General features: G+C 42.2%; 1 protein-coding gene and 1 non-coding gene across 2 annotated transcripts in view; both read right to left on the minus strand.

The window, feature by feature from the left end:
- Window positions 1–6,995: 6,995 nt before the first annotated feature.
- On the minus strand, window positions 6,996–7,098 carry LOC114238801 (U6 spliceosomal RNA). The gene has a single exon (XR_003624079.1). It is a non-coding gene; the product is annotated as a U6 spliceosomal RNA (small nuclear RNA).
- A 3,815-nt stretch (window positions 7,099–10,913) lies between these two features.
- ANTXR1 (ANTXR cell adhesion molecule 1) overlaps window positions 10,914–24,008 on the minus strand; it is a 245,064-nt gene continuing 231,969 nt past the window's right edge. The window contains exon 18 of the mRNA XM_057558000.1: window positions 10,914–14,839. Within this exon, the coding sequence (XP_057413983.1) occupies window positions 14,579–14,839 (261 nt within the window). The 3' untranslated portion in view covers window positions 10,914–14,578. The remainder of the gene's footprint in view (window positions 14,840–24,008) is intronic.

Consider the following 24,008-nt stretch of genomic DNA (forward strand, 5'->3'; position numbering starts at 1 on the left):
CATACAGGTCTTTTGTCTCCCTAGATAGGTTTATTCCTAGGTATTTTATTCTTTTTGTTGCAATGGTAAATGGGAGTGTTTCCATAATTTCTCTTTCAGATTTTTCATCATTAGTGTATAGGAATGCCAGAGATTTCTGTGCATTAATTTTGTATCCTGCAACTTTACCAAATTCATTGATTAGCTCTAATAGTTTTCTGGTGGCATCTTTAGGATTCTCTATGTATAATATCATATGATCTGCAAACAGTGACAGTTTTACTTCTTCTTTTCCAATTTGTATTCCTTTTATTTCTTTTTCTTCTCTGATTGCCGTGGCTATGACTTCCAAAACTATGTTGAATAATAGTGGTGAGAGTGCACATCCTTGTCTTGTTCCTGATCTTAGAGGAAATGCTTTCAGTTTTCCACCATTGAGAATGATGTTTGCTGTGGGTTTGTCATATATGGCCTTTATTATGTTGAGGTAGGTTCCCTCTATGCCCACTTTCTGGAGAGCTTTTATCATAAATGGGTGTTGAATTTTGTGAAAAGCTTTTTCTGCATCTATTGAGATGATCATATGGTTTTATTCTTTTATTTGTTAATGTGGTGTATCACATTCATTGATTTGTGTATGTTGAAGAATCCTTGCATCCCTGGGATAAATCCTGCTTGATCATGGTGTATGATCCTTTTGATGTGTTGTTGGATCCTGTTTGCTAGTATTTTGTTGAGGATTTTTGCATCTATATTCATCAGTGATATTGGTCTGTAATTTTCTTTTTTTGTAGTATCTTTGTCTGGCTTTGGTAGCAGGGTGATGGTGGCTTCATAGAATGAGTTTGGGAGTGTTCTTTTCTCCGCAAATTTTTGGAAGAGTTTGAGAAGGATGGGTGTTAGCGCTTCTCTAAATGTTTGATAGAATTCACCTGTGAAGCCATCTGGTCCTGGACTTTTGTTTGTTGGAAGATTTTTAATCACAGTTTCAATTTCATTACTTGTGATTGGTCTGTTCATATTTTCTGTTTCTTTCTGGTTCAGTCTTGGAAGGTTATGCTTTTCTAAGAATTTGTCCATTTCTTCCAGGTTGTCCATTTTATTGGCATAGAGTTGCTTGTAGTAGTCTCTTAGGATGTTTTGTATTTCTGCAGTAACTGTTGTAACTTCTCCTTTTTCATTTCTAATTTTATTGATTTGAGTCCTCTCCCTCTTTTTCTTGATGAGTCTGGCTAATGGTTTATCAATTTTATTTATCTTCTCAAAGAACCAGCTTTTAGTTTTATTGATCTTTGCTACTGTTTTCTTTGTTTCTATTTCATTTATTTCTGCTCTGATCTTTATGATTTCTTTCCTTCTGCTAACTTTGGGTTTTTTTTAATTCTTCTTTCTCTAGTTCCTTTACGTGTAAGGTTAGATAGTTTATTTGAGATTTTTCTTGTTTTTTGAGGTAGGCTTGTATAGCTATAAACTTCCCTCTTAGAACTGCTTTTGCTGCATCCCATAGTTTTTTTTTTTTTTAAATTAAGTAATTTATTTATTTTTGGCTGTGTTGGGTCTTCATTTCTGTGTGAGGGCTTTCTCCAGCTGTGGCAAGCAGGGGCCACTCTTCATCGCGGTGCACGGGCCTCACTGTCGCGGCCTCTCCCATTGTGGAGCACAGGCTCCAGAAGCACAGGCTCAGTAGTTGTGGCTCACGGGCTTAGTTGCTCCGCAGCATGTGTGATCCTCCCAGAACAGGACCTGAACCCGTGTCCCCTGCATTGGCAGGCAGATTCTTAACCACTGCACCACCAGGGAAGCCCTGCATCCCATAGGTTTTGGATCGTCGTGTTTTCATTGTCATTTGTCTCTAGGTATTTTTTGATTTCCTCTTTGATTTCTTCAGTGATCTCTTGGTTATTTAGTAACGTATTGTTTAGCCTCCATGTGTTTGTGTTTTTTTACGTTTTTTCCCCTGTAATTCATTTCTAATCTCATAGCGTTGTGGTAAAAAAGATGCTTGATATGATTTCAATTTTCTTAAATTTACTGAGGCTTGATTTGTGACCCAAGATGTGATCTATCCTGGAGGATGTTCCGTGTGCACTTGAGAAGAAAGTGTAATCTGCTGTTTTGAGGTGGAATGTCCTATTAATATCAATTAAATCTATCTGGTCTATTGTGTCATTTAAAGCTTCTGTTTCCTTATTTATTTTCGTTTTGGATGATCTGTCCATTGGTGTAAGTGAGGTGTTAAAGTCCCCCACTATTATTGTGTTACTGTGGATTTCCTCTTTTATAGCTGTTAGTAGTTGCCTTATGTATTGTGGTGCTCCTATGTTGGGTGCATATATATTTTTAATTGTTATATCTTCTTCTTGGATTGATCTCATGATCATTATGTAGTGTCCTTCCTTGTCTCTTGTAACATTATTTTAAAGTCTATTGTATCTGATATGAGTATTGCTACTCCAGCTTTCTTTTCATTTCCATTTGCATGGAATATCTTTTTCCATCCCCTCACTTTCAGTTTGTATGTGTCCCTAGGTCTGAAGTGGGTCTTTTGTAGACAGCATATATATGGGTCTTGTTTTTGTATCCATTCAGCAAGCCTGTGCCTTTTGGTTGGAGCATTGAATCCATTCACGTTTAAGGTAATTATCGATATGTACGTTCCTATGAACATTTTCTTAATTGTTTTGGGTTTGTTTTTGTAGGTCCTTTTCTTCTCTTGTGTTTCCCACTTAGAGAAGTTCCTTTAGCATTTGTTGTAGAGCTGGTTTGGTGGTGCTGAATTCTCTTAGCTTTTGCTTGTCTGTAAAGCTTTTGATTTTTCCGAATCTGAATGAGATTCTTGCCGGGTAGAGTAATCTTGGTTGTAGGTTCTTCCTTTTCATCACTTTAAGTATATCATGCCACTCCCTTCTGGCTTGTAGAGTTTCTGCTGAGAAATCAGCTGTTAACCTTATGGGAATTCCCTTGTATGTTATTTGTCATTTTTCCCTTGCTGCTTTCAATAATTTTTCTTTGTCTTTAATTTTTGCCAGTTTGATTACTATGTGTCTTGGCGTGTTCCTCCTTGGGTTTATCCTGTATGGGACTCTCTGTGCTTCCTTGAGTTGGTGGCTATTTCCTTTCCCACGTTAGGGAAGTTTTTGACTATAATCTCTTCAAATATTTTCTCTGGTCCTTTCTCTCTCTCTTCTCCTGCTGGGACCCCTATAATGCGAATGTTGTTGCGTTTAATGTTGTCCCAGAGGTCTCTTAGGTTGTCTTCATTTCTTTTCATTCTTTTTTCTTTAGTCTGTTCCGCAGCAGTGAATTCCACCATTCTGTCTTCCAGGTCACTTATCCGTTCTTCTGCCTCAGTTATTCTGCTATTGATTCCTTCTAGTGTAGTTTTCATTTCAGTTATTGTATTGTTCATCTTTGTTTGTTCTTTAATTTTTCTAGATATTTGTTAAACGTTTCTTGCATCTTCTCGATCTTTACCTCCATTGTTTTTTCGAGGTCCTGGATCACCTTCACTATCATTATTCTGAATTCTTTTTCTGGAAGACTGCCTATCTCCACTTCATTTAGTTGTTTTTCTGGGGTTTTATCTTGTTCCTTCATCTGGTACATAGCCCTCTGCCTTTTCATCTTGTCTATCTTTCTGTGAATGTGGTTTTTGTTCCACAGGCTGGATGATTGTAGTCCTTCTTGCTTCTGCTGTCTGCCCTCTGGTGGGTGAGGCTATCTAAGAGGCTTGTGCAAGTTTCCTGCTGGGAGGGACTGGTGGTGGGTAGAGCTGGTTGTTGCTCTGGTTGGCAGAGCTCAGTAAAACTTTAATCCGCTTGACTGCTGATGGGTAGGGCTGGGTTCCCTCCCTGTTGGTTGTTTGGCCTGAGGCGATCCAACACTGGAGCCTACCTGGGCTTTTGGTGGGGCTAATGGTGGACTCTGGGAGGGCTCACGCCAAGGAATACTTCCCAGAACTTCTGCTGCCAGTTTCCTTGTCCCCATGGTGAGCCACAGTCACCCCCTGCCTCTGTAGGAGACCCTCCAACACTAGCAGGTAGGTCTGGTTCAGTCTCCTCTGGGGTCACTGCTCCTTCCCCGGGGTCTTCATGCACACACTACTTTGTGTGCGCCTTCCAAGAGTGGAGTCTCTGTTTCCCCTAGTCCTGTCGAAGTCCTGTAATCAAATCCCACTAGCCTTCAAAGTCTGATTCTCTAGGAATTCCTCCTCCCATTGCCGGACCCCCAGGTTGGGAAGCCTGACATGGGGTTCAGAACCTTCACTCCAGTGGGTGGACTTCTGTGGTATAAGCGTTCTCCAGTCTGTGAGTCACCCACCCAGCAGTTATGGGATTTGATTTTACTGTGATTTTTCCCTTCCTACTGTGTCATTGTGGCTTCTCCTTTGTCTTTGGATGTGGGGTATCTTTTTTGTTGAGTTCCAGTGTCTTCCTGTCAATGATTGTCCAGCAGCTAGTTGTGATTCTGGTGTTCTTGCAAGAGGGAGTGAGAGCACGTACTTCTACTCTGCTATCTTGGTTCAGGGCTCAAAAGGAATCATATAATTTTTATTCTCCGGTTTGTTAATGAGGTGTATCATGTTGGTTGATTTGTAGATATTGTACCATCCTTGCATCCCTAGGATAAAGCCCACTTGATCATGGTGTATGATCATTTTAATGTATTGTTGAATTTGATTTGCTAATATTTTGTTGAAAAATTTTGCATCTATGTTCTTCATTGGCCTGTAATTTTCTTTTTCTGTGGTGTCTTTTTCTGGTTTTGGTGCCTGAGTAATGGAGCCTTGTAGAATGAATTTGGAAATGTTCCTTCTTCTTTACGTTTGGTTAAATTTCCCTGTGAAGCTATCCGGTTCTGGACATTTGTTTGTTGGGAGTTTTTTATTTTTATTTTTTTCGCAAATTCAATTTTACTAGTGATTGATCTGTTCCAATTGTTTGTTTCTTCTTCTTCTTTTAAAAGATTTATTTATTATTTATGTTTGGCTGCATCGGGTCTTAGTTGCAGCATGCGGGATCTTAGTTAAGGCATGCGGGATCTTTCATTGCAGCACGTGGGGTCTTTGTTGTGGTATGCGGGCTTCTGTCTAGTTGTGGTGTGCAGGTTTTCTCTTCTCTAGTTGTGGCACGCAGGCTCCAGGGCATGTGGGCTCTGTAGTTGTGGTTCATGGGTTCCAGAGCTTGTGGGCTCTGTGGTTTTGAGCTCTAGTTGAGGTGCTGTGAGCTCAGTAGTTGTGGTGCATGGGCTTAGTTGTCCCATGGCATGTGGGATCTTAGTTCCCTGACTAGGGATCGAACCAGCGTCCCCTGCATTGTAAGGCAGATTGTTTACCACTGGACCACCTGGGAAGTCCCTGTTTGTTTCTTTTTGATTCAGTCTTGTGAAGTTGTATGTTTCTAGAAATTTGTCCATTTCTTCTAGGTTGTCCAATTTGTTGGCGTATAACTGTTTGTAGTATTCTCTTATGATTTTTTTGTAGTTATTTCTCCTCTTTCATTTCTTATTTTGTATATTTGGGTGCTTCTCTTTTCTTCTTTGTGAGCCTAGCTAAAGGTTTATCAATTTTATTAATCTTTTCAAAAAACAGCTCTTGGTTTCATGATTTCTACTATTTTTTAATCTCAATTTTATTTATTTTCTGTCTGATCTTTATTGTTTCCTTCCTTCTGCTGACTTTGGACTTTGTTCCTTTTTTTAAAAAAAATTCGTTTAGATGATAGGTAGGTTGTTTATTTGAGATTTCTCTTGTTTCTTGAGGTAGACTGTATCTCTATAAACTTCCCCTTTAGAACTGCTTTTGGTACATCCCATAGATTTTGGAGTCTTGTGTTTCCATTTTCACTTGTTTAGAGGTTTTATGATTTCCTTTTGGTTTCTTCATCAATCTCTTTGTTTTTTAGTAGCACGTTGTCTAGTCTCCTTGTGTTTGTTTTTTTCCCATTTTCTTTTCTGTAATTGATTTCTAGTTTCATACTGTTCTGGCTGGAAAAAATGCTTGATATAATTTCTATCCTCTTCAATTTGTTGAGACTTGTTTTGTGGCCTAGCATGTGACCTATCCTGGAGATCATTCCATGTGCACTTGAGATGAATGTGTATTGTACTGTTTTTGAATGGAATGTCCTGTATATATCTATTAAATCCAACTGGTCCAATGTGTTATTTGAGACCATTGTTTCCTTATTGACTTTCTATCTGGTTGATCTGTCCATTGATATAAGTGGGTGTTAAAGTTCCCTACTATTATTGTAGTGTTGGCAATTTCTCCCTGTATGTCTGTTAATATTTGCTCTATATATTTATGTGCTCTTGTATTAGGTACATATATGTTTACTAGTGTCATACTCTCTTCTTGTACTGATCCCTTTATCATTATGTAATGACCTTCTTTCCCTTTTGTTATAGACTTTGTTTTAAAGTTTATTTTGTCTGATATGAGTACTGCTACCTCCACTTTCTTGTCATTTCCATTTGCATGAAATATCTTTTTTTCCCCCACGTTCTTGCTTTCAGTCTGTGTGTCTTTAGCTCTGAAATGAATCCCTGTAAGCAGCATATATATGGATCTTGTTTTTAATCCAGTCAGCCACACTAAATCTTTTGATTGGAGCATTTAGTCTATTGACATTTAAGGTGTTTATTGATAGGTACATACATATTGCCATTTTCTTACTTGTTTTCTGATTGTTTTGTACTTCTTCTTTTAGTTTCTTCCCTTGTGTTTTGATGACTTTCCTTTTTATTTTATTTATTTTTATTTTTTAAAATTTTTATTGGAGTATAGTTGATTTACAACATTGTTGATGACTTTTAGTGGTATGCTTCTGTTCCTTTCTCTCTAGTTTTTGTGAATCTATTGTAGGTTTTTGATTTGTGGCTATGATGGGGTTCATATATGTTAACCTATAACTATATCTACTTGTTTTAAATGGTAGTCATTTAAGATCAAACACATTCTAAAAGATCTACATTTTTTTACTCCTTTCCCCCATATTTTGTGTTTTTGATCTCATATAAATATGGAACGCTTGATGATTTTGCATGTCATCCTTTCTCAGGGGCCATGATAATCTTCTCTGTATCATTCAAATTTTAGTATATGTGCTACCAAAGCAATCATCCTTTAACATATTTGTAAAGTTGGTTTAGTGGTGCTAAACTCGGTTAGCTTTTGCTTGTCTGTAAAACTATTTATCTCTCCTTCAGATCTGAATGACAGCCTTGCCATGTAGAGGATTCTTGGTTGTAGGCTTTTCCCTTTCATCTCTTTAAATATATCATGCCACTCCCTTCTGGACTACAGGGTTTCTGCTGAAAAGTCAGCTGATAGCCTTATGGGAGTTCCCCTGTACATACCTTGTTGCTTTTCCCTTGTTGCTTTTATGATTTTCTCTTTATCTTTAATTTTTGCCATTTTAATTACAACGTGTCTTGGTGTGGATCTCTTTGGATTCATCTTTTTGGGGATATTCTGTGCTTGCTGGATATGAATGTTCCCTTTCCCAGATTAAGGACGTTTTCAGCTATCATTTATTCAAATAAGTTATCTGCCCTTTTTTCTCTCTCTTTTCCTTCTGGTACCCCTGTAATGTGACTGTTACTATGCTTAATGTTATCCCAGAGGTCTTTTATACTATACTCATGTTTTAAAATTCTTTTTTCTGTTCAGCTTTGGTGATTTCCACTAGTCTGTCTTCCAGTTTGCTAATGTATTCCTCTGTATCAGCTAGTCTACTGTTGATTCCTTCTAGTGTATTTTTACTTCAGTTATTGTATTCTTCGGCTCTGTTTGGTTCTTCTTTATATTTTCTAACTCTTTGTTAAACTTCTCACTGTGTTCATCCATTTTTCTCCCAAGTTCATTAAACATCTTTATGATTGTTACCTTGAACTCTTTCTGAGGTAGATTGTTTATCTACAGTTCACTATGTTCTTCTTTTGGGGTTTTATCTTGTTCCTTAATTTGGAATATATTCATCTGTTCCTTCATTTTGCCTAATTCTCTATTGCTATGTATTAGGTATGTTGCTTATGCTTCCTGATCTTGGAGAAGTGACCTTATTTAACAGATGTCCTATGGGGCCTGGCAGCATACTCCTCTCTGGTCACCAGAGCTATATGCTTTAAGGGTGACCCTATGTAGACTGCTGGGCCCTTCTGTTATGATGGGACCCACTACTGCAGGCAGCTGGTAGATGGAGCTGATCCCTGGCATGGTTTGTTGCTGGAACCTGACTCATGCAGGGGCTGCCAACCTACTGGTTTGTGGGGCTAAATCTTGGTGTGGCTGGCTGCATGGACAAGGGTATCTGGGGCTTGTGCCTGGCCTGCTTCTGGGCAGGGCTTAGTTCCTATATTACTGGTCTCTCAGCCTGGGGGGTCCTGGGACTGTTGCTGACCAGCTGGTGAGTGGGTAAGCCCTTGGTACCAATGGGCTAGAGGAAGACTCCAAAATGGTGCTTGGCAGCACCAGGGTCATGTGGTAAAATGAGCTATCAGAAATGACAGCTGCCAGCATCTATGTCCTCAGGGGGTGTTCCTTTTGGCTCTTGCCTCTCTGGGAGCCTCTCCAAGATCAGTGAGTCTGACCCAGGGTCCTTTCAAATTACTGACCCTGCACTGGGTCTCAGAGCATGTGTGATTTTGCATGTGCCCCTTAAGAGCAGAGTCTCTGGCTCTCCCTTAAGCAAGTCCCACTGGTCTTCAAAGCCAGACATTCTGGGGGCTTGTCTTCCTGGTGCAGGACCCCTGGGGCTTGGAATCCTCATTCCTTTTGGGAGAACTTCTGCAATTGTAATTATCCTCCCTTTTGTGGGTCACTTACCCAGGGGTGTGGGTCTTGACCAGACTGCATCTTTGCTCCCACTACCAATGCCACTGTGGTTCCTTCTTTATATCTTTAGTTGCAGAAAATCTTTTCTGCTAGTGTTCAGGTTATTCTCATTGATAGTTGCTCAGTAAATAGTTGTAATTTTGGTGTGCCCAATGGGAGAAGGTGAACTCAGGGTCTTCCTACTCCACTATCTTGGCAGCAACTCCAAAGTGCTTGGAAGTGTCAGTGATGAGTGGCTGATAGGTCTCCTGTCTTATGACTTCTCTTTCAGAAGAAAATGAAATGTTTCCTGTACTCTTAGTGCCAATGTTTCGTGTACTTTTTAAAAAAATTAATTAATTAATTAATTAATTTTTGGCTGCATTGGGTCTTCGTTGCTGTGCATGGGCTTTCTCATAGGGTACAACACAATTGTACAATTGTATTCTGTAAACAGAATAACTTCATCTGTTTTGCATATGCCAACTCTATGGCCTAATACAAAATGTTTGATAATTGTAAGTAACATTGTTTACAATGTATTAAATGGACAAAGTGTTATATTGATTGTTCTATACCTAAGTGAGACTTCAGGGAAACACATATTTATCTGAAGATAGAAAATTGGATTTAGTGATGAATAATTTTGGATCTCCCACTCCAGTTCACAGTCAGCACTTGATCAATGATCTTATTCCTGTTGGTTTCTTTGTTTATTCAACATAATGCATTGGAGCACTACTCAGCATTCAGTGCTCAATCATTGAAATGATTTTATAAGAAATTTGTTTGGCAAGTCAAACAATATATAAGATTTAAAAATTCTTTATACCATACAGAAAGTACTACTTCTAGTACTTTCTTGGTTTTATTTGTTACACTTAAATTAAATACAGCTGGAATTTATTTTGGTGGAAGGAGTGAGGTAGGGCTCCAACTTCTCTTTTTCCTTCCAAATTTCAAGCCAGTTTTCTCAAAATGATTTAATGAAGAATGTAATTTAAAAACTTGCATGTGCCCAAAATGCTATTTAAATAGAATACTAATGAAATCTTGGAAAGAAATTGTGGCGTGATTTTCTGTCTTCAGATGGTTTTATTCCAATTAAGATGAACTCAAGGCTTAATGAGGACTTGTAAAGAAACAGATTCAGGAACTAGTACTCTTTAAAGAAACAGATTCAGGAACTAGTACTCTTTTACCTACAAAAAATATGAGGAGGAGGAGCTGAATGGAAACCGCTAAGGAGAATAAGGTGCAGAAATAACAAAAACATTTTGAAGTATATATAGATAGGAGGGTATTTATTGCAGCACTGTCTATGACACTGTCTGGTTTCTTAAGCAGATAGCAAACCTCTAGAGCCCTTGTTCTGTGAGTCAAATCAATCATAGCCACATTTCTGTTACAGGCAGCCAAACACAATCCTGACTGATACACTACATTTATTTTTTTTCCTGTGTGCCTCTATATCTCTACTTTTACTTCATTGTTTCATTTAGCATGGGTTACTTTTTTTTGTAATTAAAAGTTAAAAAAAATTTTTTTTAAATTAATTAATTTAATTTATTTATTTTGGGCTGTGTTGGGTCTTCGTTGCTGCATGCAGGCTTTCTCTAGTTGCGGTGAGTGGGGGCTACTCTTCATTGTGGTGCACAGACTTCTCACTGCAGTGGCTTCTCTTTGTTGTGGAGCATGGGCTCTAGGCATGCGGGCTTCAGTAGTTGTGGCACACGGGTTCAGTAGTTGTGGCGCGGGCTCTAGAGCGTAGGCTCAGTAGTTGTGGTGTGTGGGCTTAGCTGCTCCACAGCATGTGGGATCGTCCCGGACCAGGGCTCGAACCCATGCCCACTGCATTGGCAGGCGGATTCTTAACCACTGCACCACCAGGGAAGCCCAGCATGGGTTACTTTTTAAAATCTAAAACTGTTGCTAAAAATAAAGAGTATGTTGAATGTTGGACAGCTAAAGAAGAAATGAGAGTAATCAAGACAGTGAAGAGTTTATTGGAGGGCACAAAATAATTTGAGGAATATAATTTAATCTGCAGAGTGATAGCCATTTTTATGATCAGGATGTTAAGCACTTGAACAACCTACACCTCACTTTCATAACAAAGACACAACTAGGAAAAGAGTTAATTTTAAGAATTTATTATTTTTTTTAAAAAAGCAACTTCCAGGGTTTGTCATTGTACACATTTAGCCCAGTCTCCTATAGCAGGTACAGCAATAACTGATTTTTATAACACTGACTCAGAGGCACTGAAGATCCATACTGTCTTAGGAATTATCACAGATAGAAGAAAGAATTAGAAGAGTTTAATGTTAAGTGTATTTAAAAAATCATATTCTAATTCTTTTAAATTGCTTATCCAAGTATGATAATATAGTAGAGTTCAGATAACTAGAAAACACAATTGACTAGAACATCCCATTCCCATCTGGTGTGCATTAATAGGCTTTTTATGGCATATATCTTTATATAGTTTGCAAACTAATTCAACCCACTTTTACACAGCATTAATTGTTTTTTATTGAGTTGGCACTGGGCTGAAATTGTTGCTCATTATCTCATCATTACGTTTTTCTAGTTCTTGGATGGATTTCCCTCATCTGACACAGTGTTTGGACTTTAGTATATATGAGACTTCCAGATTATCTCTGCCCATTCTAGTGATATTTATAATGAGGTTATCCATGGCCAGATATCCAAGACTATTAATTAATATGTCCACTAGCTCTGTTCTTGACCTTGGTAAAAGAGAGACCTTGTGTCTTACTGGAGTATGGGCCAAGCTCCAGGACAGAAGCTGTTTGTGAGCTGGTCGTCAACAGAGGTAACCACTCAAGGTTTTATTAATGCTGTGCAAACAAGGGTCTCGTCATTTAAGTAACTATTTGTACATTTATAAAAGCAATACAGTCATGGGAAAAACCAACAAGCACAGCTTGGTAGAATAACCTGCCATGAAATATCATTGGCCTTATAATAATTTACTACAACTGTTCCTTTTATTCACACTGGATAGGAAATGCTTCCATCTAACACATGGAATATGAATATATACAACAAAAAGTTGGCTTTAATTAAAAAAACTTCAGGAGGACAATAACATGAGGGTTGAAAAAATAATTTTGTGCAGTTTCCTAATCACAATCATATGTCTGCTACCTTTTACAGGGACTGACACAAGTTTGGATAGATTTTATAAACCAGTTAAAGAATTTTGCTGCCTGTAATAGCCTACTATTAAAATATTACTTTGTTCATACAGTATAGAGGTTTCTCCTTCTCCACTGTAATTCTAAATGACTGGGGTTGACATGAAGAGTCCCTTTTAAGGACAAACCCTGCTAATCCTCTTCAAAGTCATCATATATTTGCAGTTCCCTATTTCATCTAAAAGTTCACCAAAACAACATCTTGGAAACTGCACAGGGCTTCTGACTGATGTGCAGTTGGGATCCTGAATGTTGCATTCTCACCTGATGCCTGCCATCTTGATGCACAACAATGTCAACATCTTGGTTTGAACTTCCTGATGGCCGCAGTGAGCCATGCAGCAGTGGTGTGGGGTGGACTGTTTTGTACCGCCAGCAGTCAAAACAGTGGCCAGGGGCTCAACGCCTCTACGCTGTGAGCCTGGGGAACCCATTCGCTTATGGAATGGTTCTCTGGAGTCCAGCATTGTCACTGCAGGTGGCCAAGAAATTCTGACACCTGCTTCATGGAGGACTATACTCAAGAAGAAACCTAATGTTCTAAAAATAGACAATATGGGCCAGGTTGGGGGGCAAGGGAGGGAGGTTGCTTTCATAAGCCCTGGAAACTATCTCTGATTTTAGCTCTATGAGGAAGCTGGGAGAGTCTCTGGCAGCGGCAGGCTGGGAGAAGGGCAGGTCTGAGGTATGCTTGGGGAAGTGTCAGTTTGGTGTTGGCAATGCAGATTTAGTGCCTGTGGACCCCGACTAGGGCACTCTGCCTAGATCTATTCTCCCCTGACTGTACCTTTTATGCCCAAGGGTTTCCCCATTCCCCCATACAATCCTTGTTTGCTTTTGCTTTCTAAAGTTGAGATGGCAATTAGGGATCATTTATGTCTCAATTTTGACTGATTAGTGGTGGCTCTTTGGAATTATGATTTGAGGATTGTGTAGAAATCATTGGGCTCCATGGAAGATGGTGCTGTGATTGATTAGCAATGTCTGCCATGGCTACAAGCATTGGTGTGTATGGAATGCATGCTAGGTCCTATGTCTCTGTTCTAAGTAAGATGAAAGAATGAGCCTGGCTTGATGGGTTTTTGAAGGATCTTCGGAGACCACAGCCCAAAGCACTAAGTTTGCATTTACCTTATATTCTGCTTCATTCCTGAAAAGATTTAAGGGTTTTGGGAGTGGAATTTTAAGACCCGTGGAAAGTTGGAGGGGGAGGTAATTTTGAACAGGCTGGTGCAGGAGGCCCTAAACAGTGGCCTCTGTTTTCACCCTTGGGTGATGAAGCCTAATGTTTAGAAAGTGATTATAGAGCTTACTGGTGATAGCAGATTCAGAAAGACTTGGAGGAGTGGAGTGGTTCCCAGGCATGGTGGGAATTTCAGGCAGCTGATAATATTTGTGAGTATGTTGAAAAGCCAAGGAGAAATATATTTGTATCCACAAACACATGCTTTTTTTGGGATAAATTCCTTAGTATGTCAGGACTATTGTCTCTCAGCTCTATCTAGAAGTCTCTGGTGCACAACTTCACCGAGAAAGAAAAACAAAATCAGTGAAATTGTGTGGTAGGTGCTAGTGATGCCATTTTGGGAAGATCAACTAATGTTTGTCTCTGGAAAATAGGATCAATCACTTCTTCGTATCTCAAGTGATTTAAATCGAAGCCAAATCTTGATTTTTTAACACGAGGCATTAACAAGTTGCTCTTTGACGATGCCGTTGTCTGTTGATTTAGGGGCCATGTTGGGCCAAAGCCAGCCACCTCCAGCTGCTGATGGCCTGTGGGTTTTAGAAACTGTCTGATGCTCCCATCAGTACTCGCCTGTCAGTGCACACACCTGATTTCACTTACACAGCAACATGGTAACATACCTTTTCCTTCAGTAAACAACCGCCCTCTTCCTCACTTGGAAACTGGGAGAATTTGGAAGGAAAATAAGGCATATCTTTTCACTCCTCTGCAAATCCCAGAACATGCTTTTGGATACCTGTATGATGTTGAGTTTCTTGCCACGATGTGGACCCCAATCTTTCCCCAAAGATGTAGGCAAAGGGTCTCGACCTTCCTGGGTGGCACATAGAGGTGAGGATTCCTTGGTCCCTAGGCCAAGGGTCCAGGATCAAGTGATGGAGGTGGAGTGAAAGAGGGAAGGCAGCATTTAGCAACCCAGCAATGTTATTTCTTATCTGACTCTGCATTTCACCCTCAGAGAAACGATTTTCTTATTGATCTCCATGAGACACAATCCCATTTAGAGCATCTCAGCAGTTTCAGTGTCTCTGGAACCTTCTAGAGGTGATGGCTGGCTGGCTATAATTGTGATTGTAGTTGCCTCATTGTTTGTTTTCAGGCAATTCAAAATTTCGATTTCTTTCCTCTGATCACAATTGTCGGTGTACTGGTGTCACAAACCAATTTTTAAAGTGTGTGAACCTCAGTGGGCTTTATCACCACTCATTTCCAAAGTGGAAGCCCCCTTTAACTGGAAAGACTTGTTCTAACAGCACAGAGGAGCCTCCTCCCCAAAGTTTCTGAGAGAACCCAGAGCATGAACTGTGGGTTCTAGACAGAGGGCCTAGGAGGTGGTCGGGAGGGGGGTGGTGCCCTGTTGGGAGGGGGAGCCTGAGGGGGAGGGGGTAGGATGGAAGGTGGGGATGGAATTGGAGGGGTGGGGGCACTGGGGGGTGGGGGAGGGCAATGGGGAGCAGGGGGTGGCGGGGTGTAGATGGGGGCAGGAGGCGGTGAGGTGGTGTGGTAGGCATTGTTGAGGGGGTACTTGGCAGGCGGATTGTTCTTGACTCTGGTGAAGTTGATACAGCGCCCCTGGAAGAGAATCAGAGAGAAGGAAACATGAGCTGATGCTTGCTGGGGGCTTACAACAGGGCAGGTGGCAGTGTGCAGGAGGGGGGCAGCCTGAAAGAAATATGTGGAAAGCAGACGCCATGTTTATGTCCGTGCGCTCAGTAGAGCATTACAACAGAACCTGACAACAAATAATCTCCTCGTTCCCTCCTTCTGGGCTTACTGTGTTGCAAAATTATTTGTTCAATTTCATTTTTCGCCGAGTCTCTCTCTCTCAAGGAGGTGGAAGAGAAGGGGACTGACCTTAACTGGACGCACAGGGTCAAGGTGAGTACAGAGGTCATTGAATTTAATCTCCTCAACAGCCTTGCCAGGCAGGTATTATTACCAGTTGTTCCATTTCATAGATGAGGACGTTGAGGCTCAGAAAGGTTAAATCACTACTAGGAAGAGGTGGGGCTGTTGTCACCAGTAGATACAGCCTCCCGCTCCAAGCCCCTGCCTTCCCCAGAACTCTGACATGAACAGTTTATCCTGCTTTCGTTTTCCCTGGGGAATCCCTCTTCTTCCAGCTGCTGCTGCACCTGCCCAGGTGCCCTTAGGTTCTTAAGAAATACAATCTGGGGACCTTTTTTTGCAAAGCAGGCACCTACCCTGAATCCAGCTTTTTCCCCACCCTTCCCGGGTACCTGACTAGATAATGCAGAGTAGACACCTGGAACCCCTACAGTAGCCTCTTCGAATTCCAGAATATGAAGCCAGCCCTAGGTAGCCCTCTCTCCCCTGGGGCACCTCCTCTTTGCTCTCCAGAATCACAGGCCCCCCCAGCCCTGCCCCCCAACAGATACCTCTAGTCTCAACAGGCACTTGGGAGCCTTTCACCCAACACTGGGCTCTGCAAGGGACGGGGGCACAGGGGCTCTCCCTGTCACGATGTTCTCCTTCTGGTGTGTGGACCCCCCTCACCTTTCCCATTCGACCCTCCCCTTCTTGCCTGGGCAGGGTACCGGCCAGCCTTGTGGGGTCCTGGCCTTTTTCCAAACTTCCCATGCCTATGGGGGCATCTTCTTCTTCTCTCTACTGTGTGTCCTGGATGCTGACAGAATCGGGGCCACCCCCTCTGAGGCTGCCCTGTCCCTTTCTCCTCTCCTGTTCATTTCAACCCGATACAAGCATTATACTGGGGCCGAGGAGGGAGTACAGCATTTTTCCTGGCTTCATTCTTCAGGATGGACGCCCATCCTGTGGTGGCCAAACTGGATGGGATGTGTCCAGAGGGGCCACAGTTTCCCTTTCCAGGCCTATTGAGGAAGGGCCTGAGGGGCCCTTCAGTTACCTGAAGGACAAGAGGGAAATACAAGTGTGTGTGTGATTTGAGACTTGGCTTGGGGAGCGTCACAGCAGGGGCACGGTGAATGTTTGTGGGAGCTGGCGTGGCCCCGAGCAAAGCCTTCCTCACACGTGTACACCCCATCCATCCTTCCAGCCCTGAGTCAAGTCCCTTTTCCTCCACACATCTTTCCCTGAAGAGTCCTGCTTCCACTCATCTCTTGCTTCCCTCCCTGAGTTTCCTAGCTACAGTCTACGCCACACACCGAAACCTGCATACGATAACTGCTGTATCTGTAAATGCCTTGGCTCCCTGACTAGGTGAGAAACTTCTGGAAGGCAGTGGCCTTGTTTTGTGCTCCACTGTTGGTTTAGGAACTACAATGCCATATTTAGATGTCAGCACCCCATTTTCTCTGAGCTTGCATTTCATGAGATTAAACCATGACCTACCTTTATAGGTTTCGATTGGGGTCCACTAACCGCAGAAATCAGCTACCATCTTCTCATTGCATTGCCCAGAACTCCCAGATCATGGTCAGACTTTCACAGGTTAAGTCAATTTTGTGACCCAGTACTGTGAATTCCCGTTTGTCCAAGCAGCCCTCTTTTACAGCTTTATAAATCTAAGCCTCGGTTACAGTTTATTTATGATCCTGGATAAAGCTCTTTCTTTCAAGATGTGAATGTCCTAACGATTACCATCTGTGATAAGTTCCTGTAACAGACAACTCAGAGTTGGGATTTACTGTACTACATGTTCTGCCCTTCATTCCTAGTTATGCCCAGTCAGACCAAGAGGCCCATTTCCTTTAAAGATGAAGGAAAATTCCGATCCTGGGGAAGGAGCTGCTGGTGCCTGGAGTCAAGTCCCCACGTGGCTTCAGATTTCCTTTAGGGCTGGTCATCCCACTGTTCTCTCCCTCCCTTTAGGGATCAGTGATGGTGAGCTGGGGCAAGAGAGCAGGTGAATTATCTCAGAGGCCCGTTTAATTATTTCACACAATTATAACTCTAATGTTTTTACTGGAGACAAAATCAGGAGCTGCCAGGCTTCTTCTGTGCATAAACCAGAATAGGATTCCTAAATGTCTTCAGAAAGATTTGAAAGGATCCACGGAACAAAAGATGATCTCTCACATCTGTCAGCTAAAGATGGAGTAAAAGTGGGCAGGGGTGGGGGTTGGGGGGGGCGATGGGAGTGAGATGGAGAAAGACCTTCCTCGGTCAGCCCCTCCCCAGCTGCCATCACAGCCTCTTGGCCACAGTAGCTGAAGGACAGGGGTGGGGCGGGGTGGGAGAGAGGCAGAGAGCGCCCTTTCCCGTAGTCAGTAACACCCCAGGGGTGCCCCATGGGCACCTGCTGCAGAGCACAGGCTGTGGTTCATTACAGATCCAGCACATTCGAGCCCAGCATAGCAGCCCAGAGCCAGAGGGGCGGGGGCAAGCTCACAGCCTCTGCCACGCCCCCCTGAGTCACACTCCACTGTGAGATGTAGGCTGGGGAGAATACACCACCTGCCATTCACAGTCAAGATGATTAACTTAGTTTTCTTGAAGGGCTTGGAACAGTGCCTGGCACATTGTGTTTGGTAAGTGAAGTTGAGTCTGGGTGGGGAAACATGCTCAGACTCGCTAGTTCAGTGCCTTCTAGGAGAGCTGGAACCTTCTAGAACCTCTACACTCCTCATCTGGCTTCTAGAATAAAACTGGTATCCAGGGAAAAAACTGTAGCATTGGACACATGACCAGAGCAGCTCCCAGAGCCGGCTCTCTTCCACACCTTCTTCTGTCCTCCCGTTGCTGCGTCACTCCTGTAACTTCTTACAGGACACACAGTTGACTAGTGATGCATTTACACATACTTAAAAGAAGATGCGGACACTGCATAAACAAATCCCTGGGGTCAGTTACAGCAAGACGCAATTAGGACTTCAGGGAGGGGTGTGGCTACAAATTAAGTTCTTAAAACTGGGAGCCAAAGGAGCCAACACAAACACTGTAACACTTAGACCATGTAGCTGGCTTTAAGATCAGTTTACGCGACATCATTTTTTGCTTGCGAGAGGATAATTGAAAGGCCAGATGTTCTCAGTGTCACACATGCCAACAAATCTGCACCAGTGTTTGGTTAAGAGTTTGCTAGGACAATTAGAGCACTTAGTTCCTACGCTGGTCCTTGTAACCAGTTTAATTCTTTGCAGTATTGTTTTTGGGTGGCTTGGTTCAGATCCAATATTCGGCTTTGACCTCAGTTTACCTCACTGCTCATTTACAAAGTATATATGCCAATTATTTTCACACATTAGCAACAAAATGTCCTGATTAAATTTTAAGAAGAAAATGCAACAATATCTCTTGCTAAGTGGAGGCTTAGCAGGATGCTAGGTGACGTTCCTCCTGGGCTGAAAAATGCCATTTTGATTTGGTTGAATCTGATGGTGTTGGGAGGATTATTAGAAATGTCCAGGCACATCATCCACTTTATTATCAAAACCCCATGAGCTAAGTATTATTATTTTCATTGTACAGAAAGGAGATTGAGGGCTCAGACCTATTTAAATAACGTGCCCAAGACCACACAGCTGGTAAACTGTAGAAACGGGATTAAAACCTAGCTCTGCTTGCTTTAGGCTCTCCTCCCCCCCCTTTTTACTGTATTATCCTGAACACAGGCTAAAAGTGCAAATAATGCCGTGAAGCACTTGTGGATGGTAAGACACAGTGTGGCTCTTGGCCACAATCCATCAGCTCTTAACACAGATCTGATCAAGAGATCAGATCGGGCTTCCCTGGTGGCGCAGTGGTTGAGAATCTGCCTGCTAAGGCAGGGGACACGGGTTCGAGCCCTGGTCTGGGAAGATCCCACATGCCACGGAGCAGCTGGGCCCGTGAGCCACAGCTGCTGAGCCTGCGCGTCTGGAGCCTGTGCCCCGCAACGGGAGGGGCTGCGATAGTGAAAGGCCCGCGCACCGCGATGAAGAGCGGTCCCCGCACCGCGATGAAGAGTGGCCCCCACTTGCCGTAACCAGAGAAAGCCCTCGCACGAACCGAAGACCCAACACAGCCAAAAATAAATAAATTAAAAAAAAAAAAAAAAAAAGAGATCAGATCAAGAGATCGAGAGATCTTTCCAGAACGTAAGTCTGGTCAGTTCACTCCCCAGGTCAACATCTTTCAATGGCTCCCAATGATCTTTAAAATAAAATGCAAATGTCTCCCTCCGATAGCAAATGCTATCTGTGATCTGGTCCTTGCTTACATTTTTCAATTAAATTCTTGTTCTTTGTTGCGGGATGTCCACCCTAGCCCAACCTAAGCTCTCCACAAATATCTGTTTAATGAAGACTATACTCTGCCACTTGGTAGTCTTCTCAATATAAACCTTGTTCCCCAATGGCTGGGGCATTATTTCTGAGGCACCATCTGGGTCTTCTCCTTTTGAGATCTTCATAGCAGCAGTAGGTTCGAGTTTAAGTTGGCACTCAAAGAATACTGCTCACACCTTTGAGGGTCTCTGAGGTGGAACAAGCCTTCGTAGGAAGCTCAGACTTTCCCTGCAGGTTTAGGTTCTCAGAGGATCAAAGGTTCCTGAACTCACGGCTGTGTGTTTACATCTCCTCAGTCATCCCCTGATGGTCTCTTTGGACCATTCCCTAGACTCTAAGGGCAGGGGTGGCGAGAATCCTGTGTGCTCCCCTTGATTTCCACACTTGAAGTGTTGACATGTTACCTTCAAAAATACCGTTTTGGGTTACTTTTTATTGATTTATCAAAGGAAGTTGTTCTTCAACAAAACTCTATCTAAACTGGAGAGGACACACTTTGAAACGATCATGGTGTAGTCAGGATGAAAGATCTTATTGACCAGGTTCTGGCTTCTTCCCAGCTTTGAACTGCAGACACTGATGATCCAAGGAGAACAGTCAGGAAACTGGGGGTGTGGGACTGTGGTCTGTCTGCCCTGTGGGTCTGGGCCAGGAAGCAGACTTTTACCTCGAGTTCTGCCTCTAGTGTGTGAAACCCTAAGTCTCTTTCTCTCTGTGGGTCTCAGCTTCTTCATCTTCATCTGAAACAAAATTGTTGTGCTAGCTAGACCAAGGACCCTTCAGCCCCAATATTTAAAAATTCTAACAGAATTCAAATTGCTTTGGAACCCTTTAACTTGGATACTTTAATCTGAATTCTTTGGGGGCAGCCAGTTTGCACATCTTTTTTTTTTTTTTTAAACAAATTTATTTATTTTTGGCTGTGTTGGGTCTTTGTTGCTGCGCGTGGGCTTTCTCTAGTTGCAGTGAGCGGGGGCTCCTCTTCGTTGTGGTGCGTGGGCTTCTCATTGTGGTGGCTTCTCTTGTTGTGGAGCACGGGCTCTAGGTGTGCAGGCTTCAGTAGTTGTGGCTCGTGGGCTCTAGAGCGCAGGCTCGGTAGTTGCGGCACACGGGCTTAGTTGCTCTGTGGCATGTGGGATCTTCCTGGACCAGGGCTCAAACCCATGTCCCTTGTATTGGCAGGCGGATTCTTAACCACTGCACCACCAGGGAAGCCCTGCACATCATTTTATATACTACTTAGTTTGGCTAACTCTTTGTATTGCATATTTTCCAGCTGGCCATCAGATTTACAAAACATTAATAAGGTGAAAATTCAAAATTGGATTCTCCATGTTCTGCTCTTTTGTTACCATGGTAAGGATTCAAGCTTGCCTGTGAGTTCTGAATTTGGGTTTGTAGGATGATAGGGGAAATGTGAGAAGAGCTGAGGGCTGATTGCGTGCAAAAGACTCGCCAGTGGTGAGCTCATGTGTGCTGAGTGTTATAAAACATCTGTTTGGGTATCAGGCACACTCAATGGAGAGGGAGCTGGCCTTCAGAGGTGGTTAAAAATATGCCATGGCTTCCACAGATTAAACCAAATAGTTTCCTATGAACAGAGGTCACTTAAGGAAATTGGATTTCACAGGAAGAATATGAAAATCGTCAGATGGAAAAAGAAGAACAGGTCTGCCAAGTTTCTTCCAACAAATACCTTTACTCTCTGGCCTAGTTCTCCCCTTGATTGTCTTGTTTGGAGGTATTTCTCATGTTAAATGGATTCGGTTTCCACAGTTTGTTTTATGTCAGTTGTTTAGAATTAGGAGCATCATTTCTAACTTACATCACTCTTGTAAATGGGGGTTGGTTCTCAAGCTAGACCACAAAAGCTCATTGACGTGTTGAAGCAACTGACGTAATTCTGCTGAAGTAGGTGCTCTGGTGATAAATGATACACATGAACAATGAACGGATGGAGGGCTGGATAGGATGACTCCATCATGCTGTTTCTTCTGTTTGATTCTTCTCTTCATTTGTTAAGTCATTTGTGCGTTCATCCTTTTGACAAATGGGTTTTGAGTGCCAACTATGTCCTGGACACCTTATAAAGTGCCACAGACAGCGCGGAGTAACCAAACACATTCCTGGCCTTCAGGAGGAATATAGTCCAGAGGTGGAGTGGGACAGCAGTCAAACATCCCACAGATGGATTTTAGCAACCGTATTTGTGTTCTGTGACACTGGCCTTGGCTATAGTTGACCGGACCAGGGGGTGGACGCCTATTCTGAGGTAGACTGGTCAGATTCTCTCTTCTGGGAGTTTGGAATTATGACTGAGTTTGCAGGTGGTCAGTCAGTTAGGGTTGATCCCTTGAATAGAGGGGATGTAAGTGGAAACTGGGGGGTGGCCATCTTCTGCCACAATCAGGGGGAAGCAGGGTTCTGATTCTTTCCCTTAAAGATCTTTCCTCTCCATTCATTCTTCCACACCCTCGCTGTTGCTCATCCTCTGCAACTTCTAAGTATACCAGTCTTCCTGCTTTCAGCCTTTCTCTTTTCCAGTGATATTTTGGTTTCCATATAAAATGTATATATGTACACACATACATAAATAAAATGTGTGCACATAGATATACACGTTTGCATGAACATGCATACATAGAAGTATATATAAGATGTATATATGCCTGTATATATAAAAATTTACATATATATATGCAGAGACATAGACACACACTCAATGTTGTCTTCCTGCTTAAATTCTTCAATGTCTCCCCTCCCCACCTTCTACAGGAAAATATCCAAGTTCCTCAGGACAGATCGGCCCTGCTCCCTTGGTATTTCTTTCTGCCATTCCATGCTGTTTTCTTTTTTTGAACCACACACTTCAGCTTTGGTCCATCACTTGAAATGAAGACACCATACTCTGGCTATTCATTTAACAGCATTCATTCATAGGCCCAAGTCTAGGACAGGGACAAAGTGGCACAGAGACAGCTGTCTTGCCTTCTTCCTCTTTCCCAAAGCCAGAACTGAGGGCAAAGAGAAGGGTGTGTTGTGAGTGGTGACGCCAGAATCCTTCTCGGCTCCCCTTTTCTCCACCACACACTTGCCCTGTCTATAAATCTCATATAATAGCCTGCCTTTTATGTGCTCTTCATGGAAAAGGATCCAAGGTCAATTCCTTTAGTTATTTGATTCATTTTGCTGACACACACGCTGGCCTGCTCTCCATAATAGCTTCTTTGGATGCCAAAATTGAGGGTAAGATGAAAGCATGAAGGAAATATTTGGTAACAAGAGGAAACTAGAAAAATGAAAGGGTAGAAGCAAAAATGGCACATCTTTAGTGGGACACTTGTAAACACAGGGTTTGCTGAGAACTACTATTGAGATAAGACTTATTTGAGAGCAAAATTCCCCCTTTTTAATCTGATTACAAAGTTCTACATTTTCTTTGTGGAAAATTTGGAAAATGCACAAAGGAAGGAGGGAGAAGAGGAGGAGGGAAGAATTTCAATGATTACACTCAGAGAGTTAACATTTTGTGCTCGTTCTTTCAGATCACATCCCCGCCCACCTCCACCCCGCAACACACACACACAGAGTGGCCCATATATGTACAAAAATGGAATCATCCTGTATCAAAGTTTTTTAATAAAATGCTGTGACCATTTCTCCCCTGGCATTTTGTATTTTTTTTAATAGATTTTATGTTTTCCAGCAGTTTATTTATTTATTTGGCTGCATCAGGTCTTAGCTGTGGCACGCGTGATCTTTCATTGCGGCAAGCAGGCTCTTCGTTGCGGCGCACGGGCTTCTCCCTAGTAGTGGTGCACGGGCTCCAGAGCGTGCGGGCTCAGTAGTTGCAGCAAGCGGGCTTAGTTGCCCCACGGCACGTGGGATCTTAGTTCCCCCACCAGGGATCGAACCTATATCCCCTGCACTGGGAGGAGGGTTTTTAACCCCTGGACCACCAGGGAAGTCCCTCCCTTACCATTTTCAATATGATTTTCAATGGTTGCATAATCTTCTGTGACATGGAAATACCAAATGCAGTTATTAAATTCCTTATTGGGCGTTGAGTCTATTTAATTTCTAACTATCCTCACATTTCTAAAATAACTTCTGAAAAGTTCTAGAATCAATTGTTAATCTTTGATTTAGGATCTTTGCACCCAATTTCATATGTGAGATGGGCCACTTTTCTTTTGTTGCTCTTTTTGTCATCAAGGAAATGCTAACTTTCACAAAAGGAATTGGGAAGATTTTCATCTTTTGCACATGTTCTTTATTTGTGAAATAGCTTAAGAGTTATTAGTTCAGATTGACACATATATATTATTGATACTATGTATAAAATAGACAACTGATGGGAACATACTGTATAGCACAGGGAACTCTACCTAATGCACTGTGGTAATGTAAATGGGAGGGAAGCCCAAAAGGGAGGGGATATCTGTTTGTCTATGGCTGATTCATTTTGTTGTGCAGTGTAGGCTAACACAACATTGTAAAGCAACCATATTCCAATAAAAATTAATAAAAGA

Source organism: Balaenoptera acutorostrata, chromosome 12 (genome assembly GCF_949987535.1).
Source record: "Balaenoptera acutorostrata chromosome 12, mBalAcu1.1, whole genome shotgun sequence".
Classification (NCBI taxonomy): Eukaryota; Metazoa; Chordata; class Mammalia; order Artiodactyla; family Balaenopteridae; genus Balaenoptera; species Balaenoptera acutorostrata.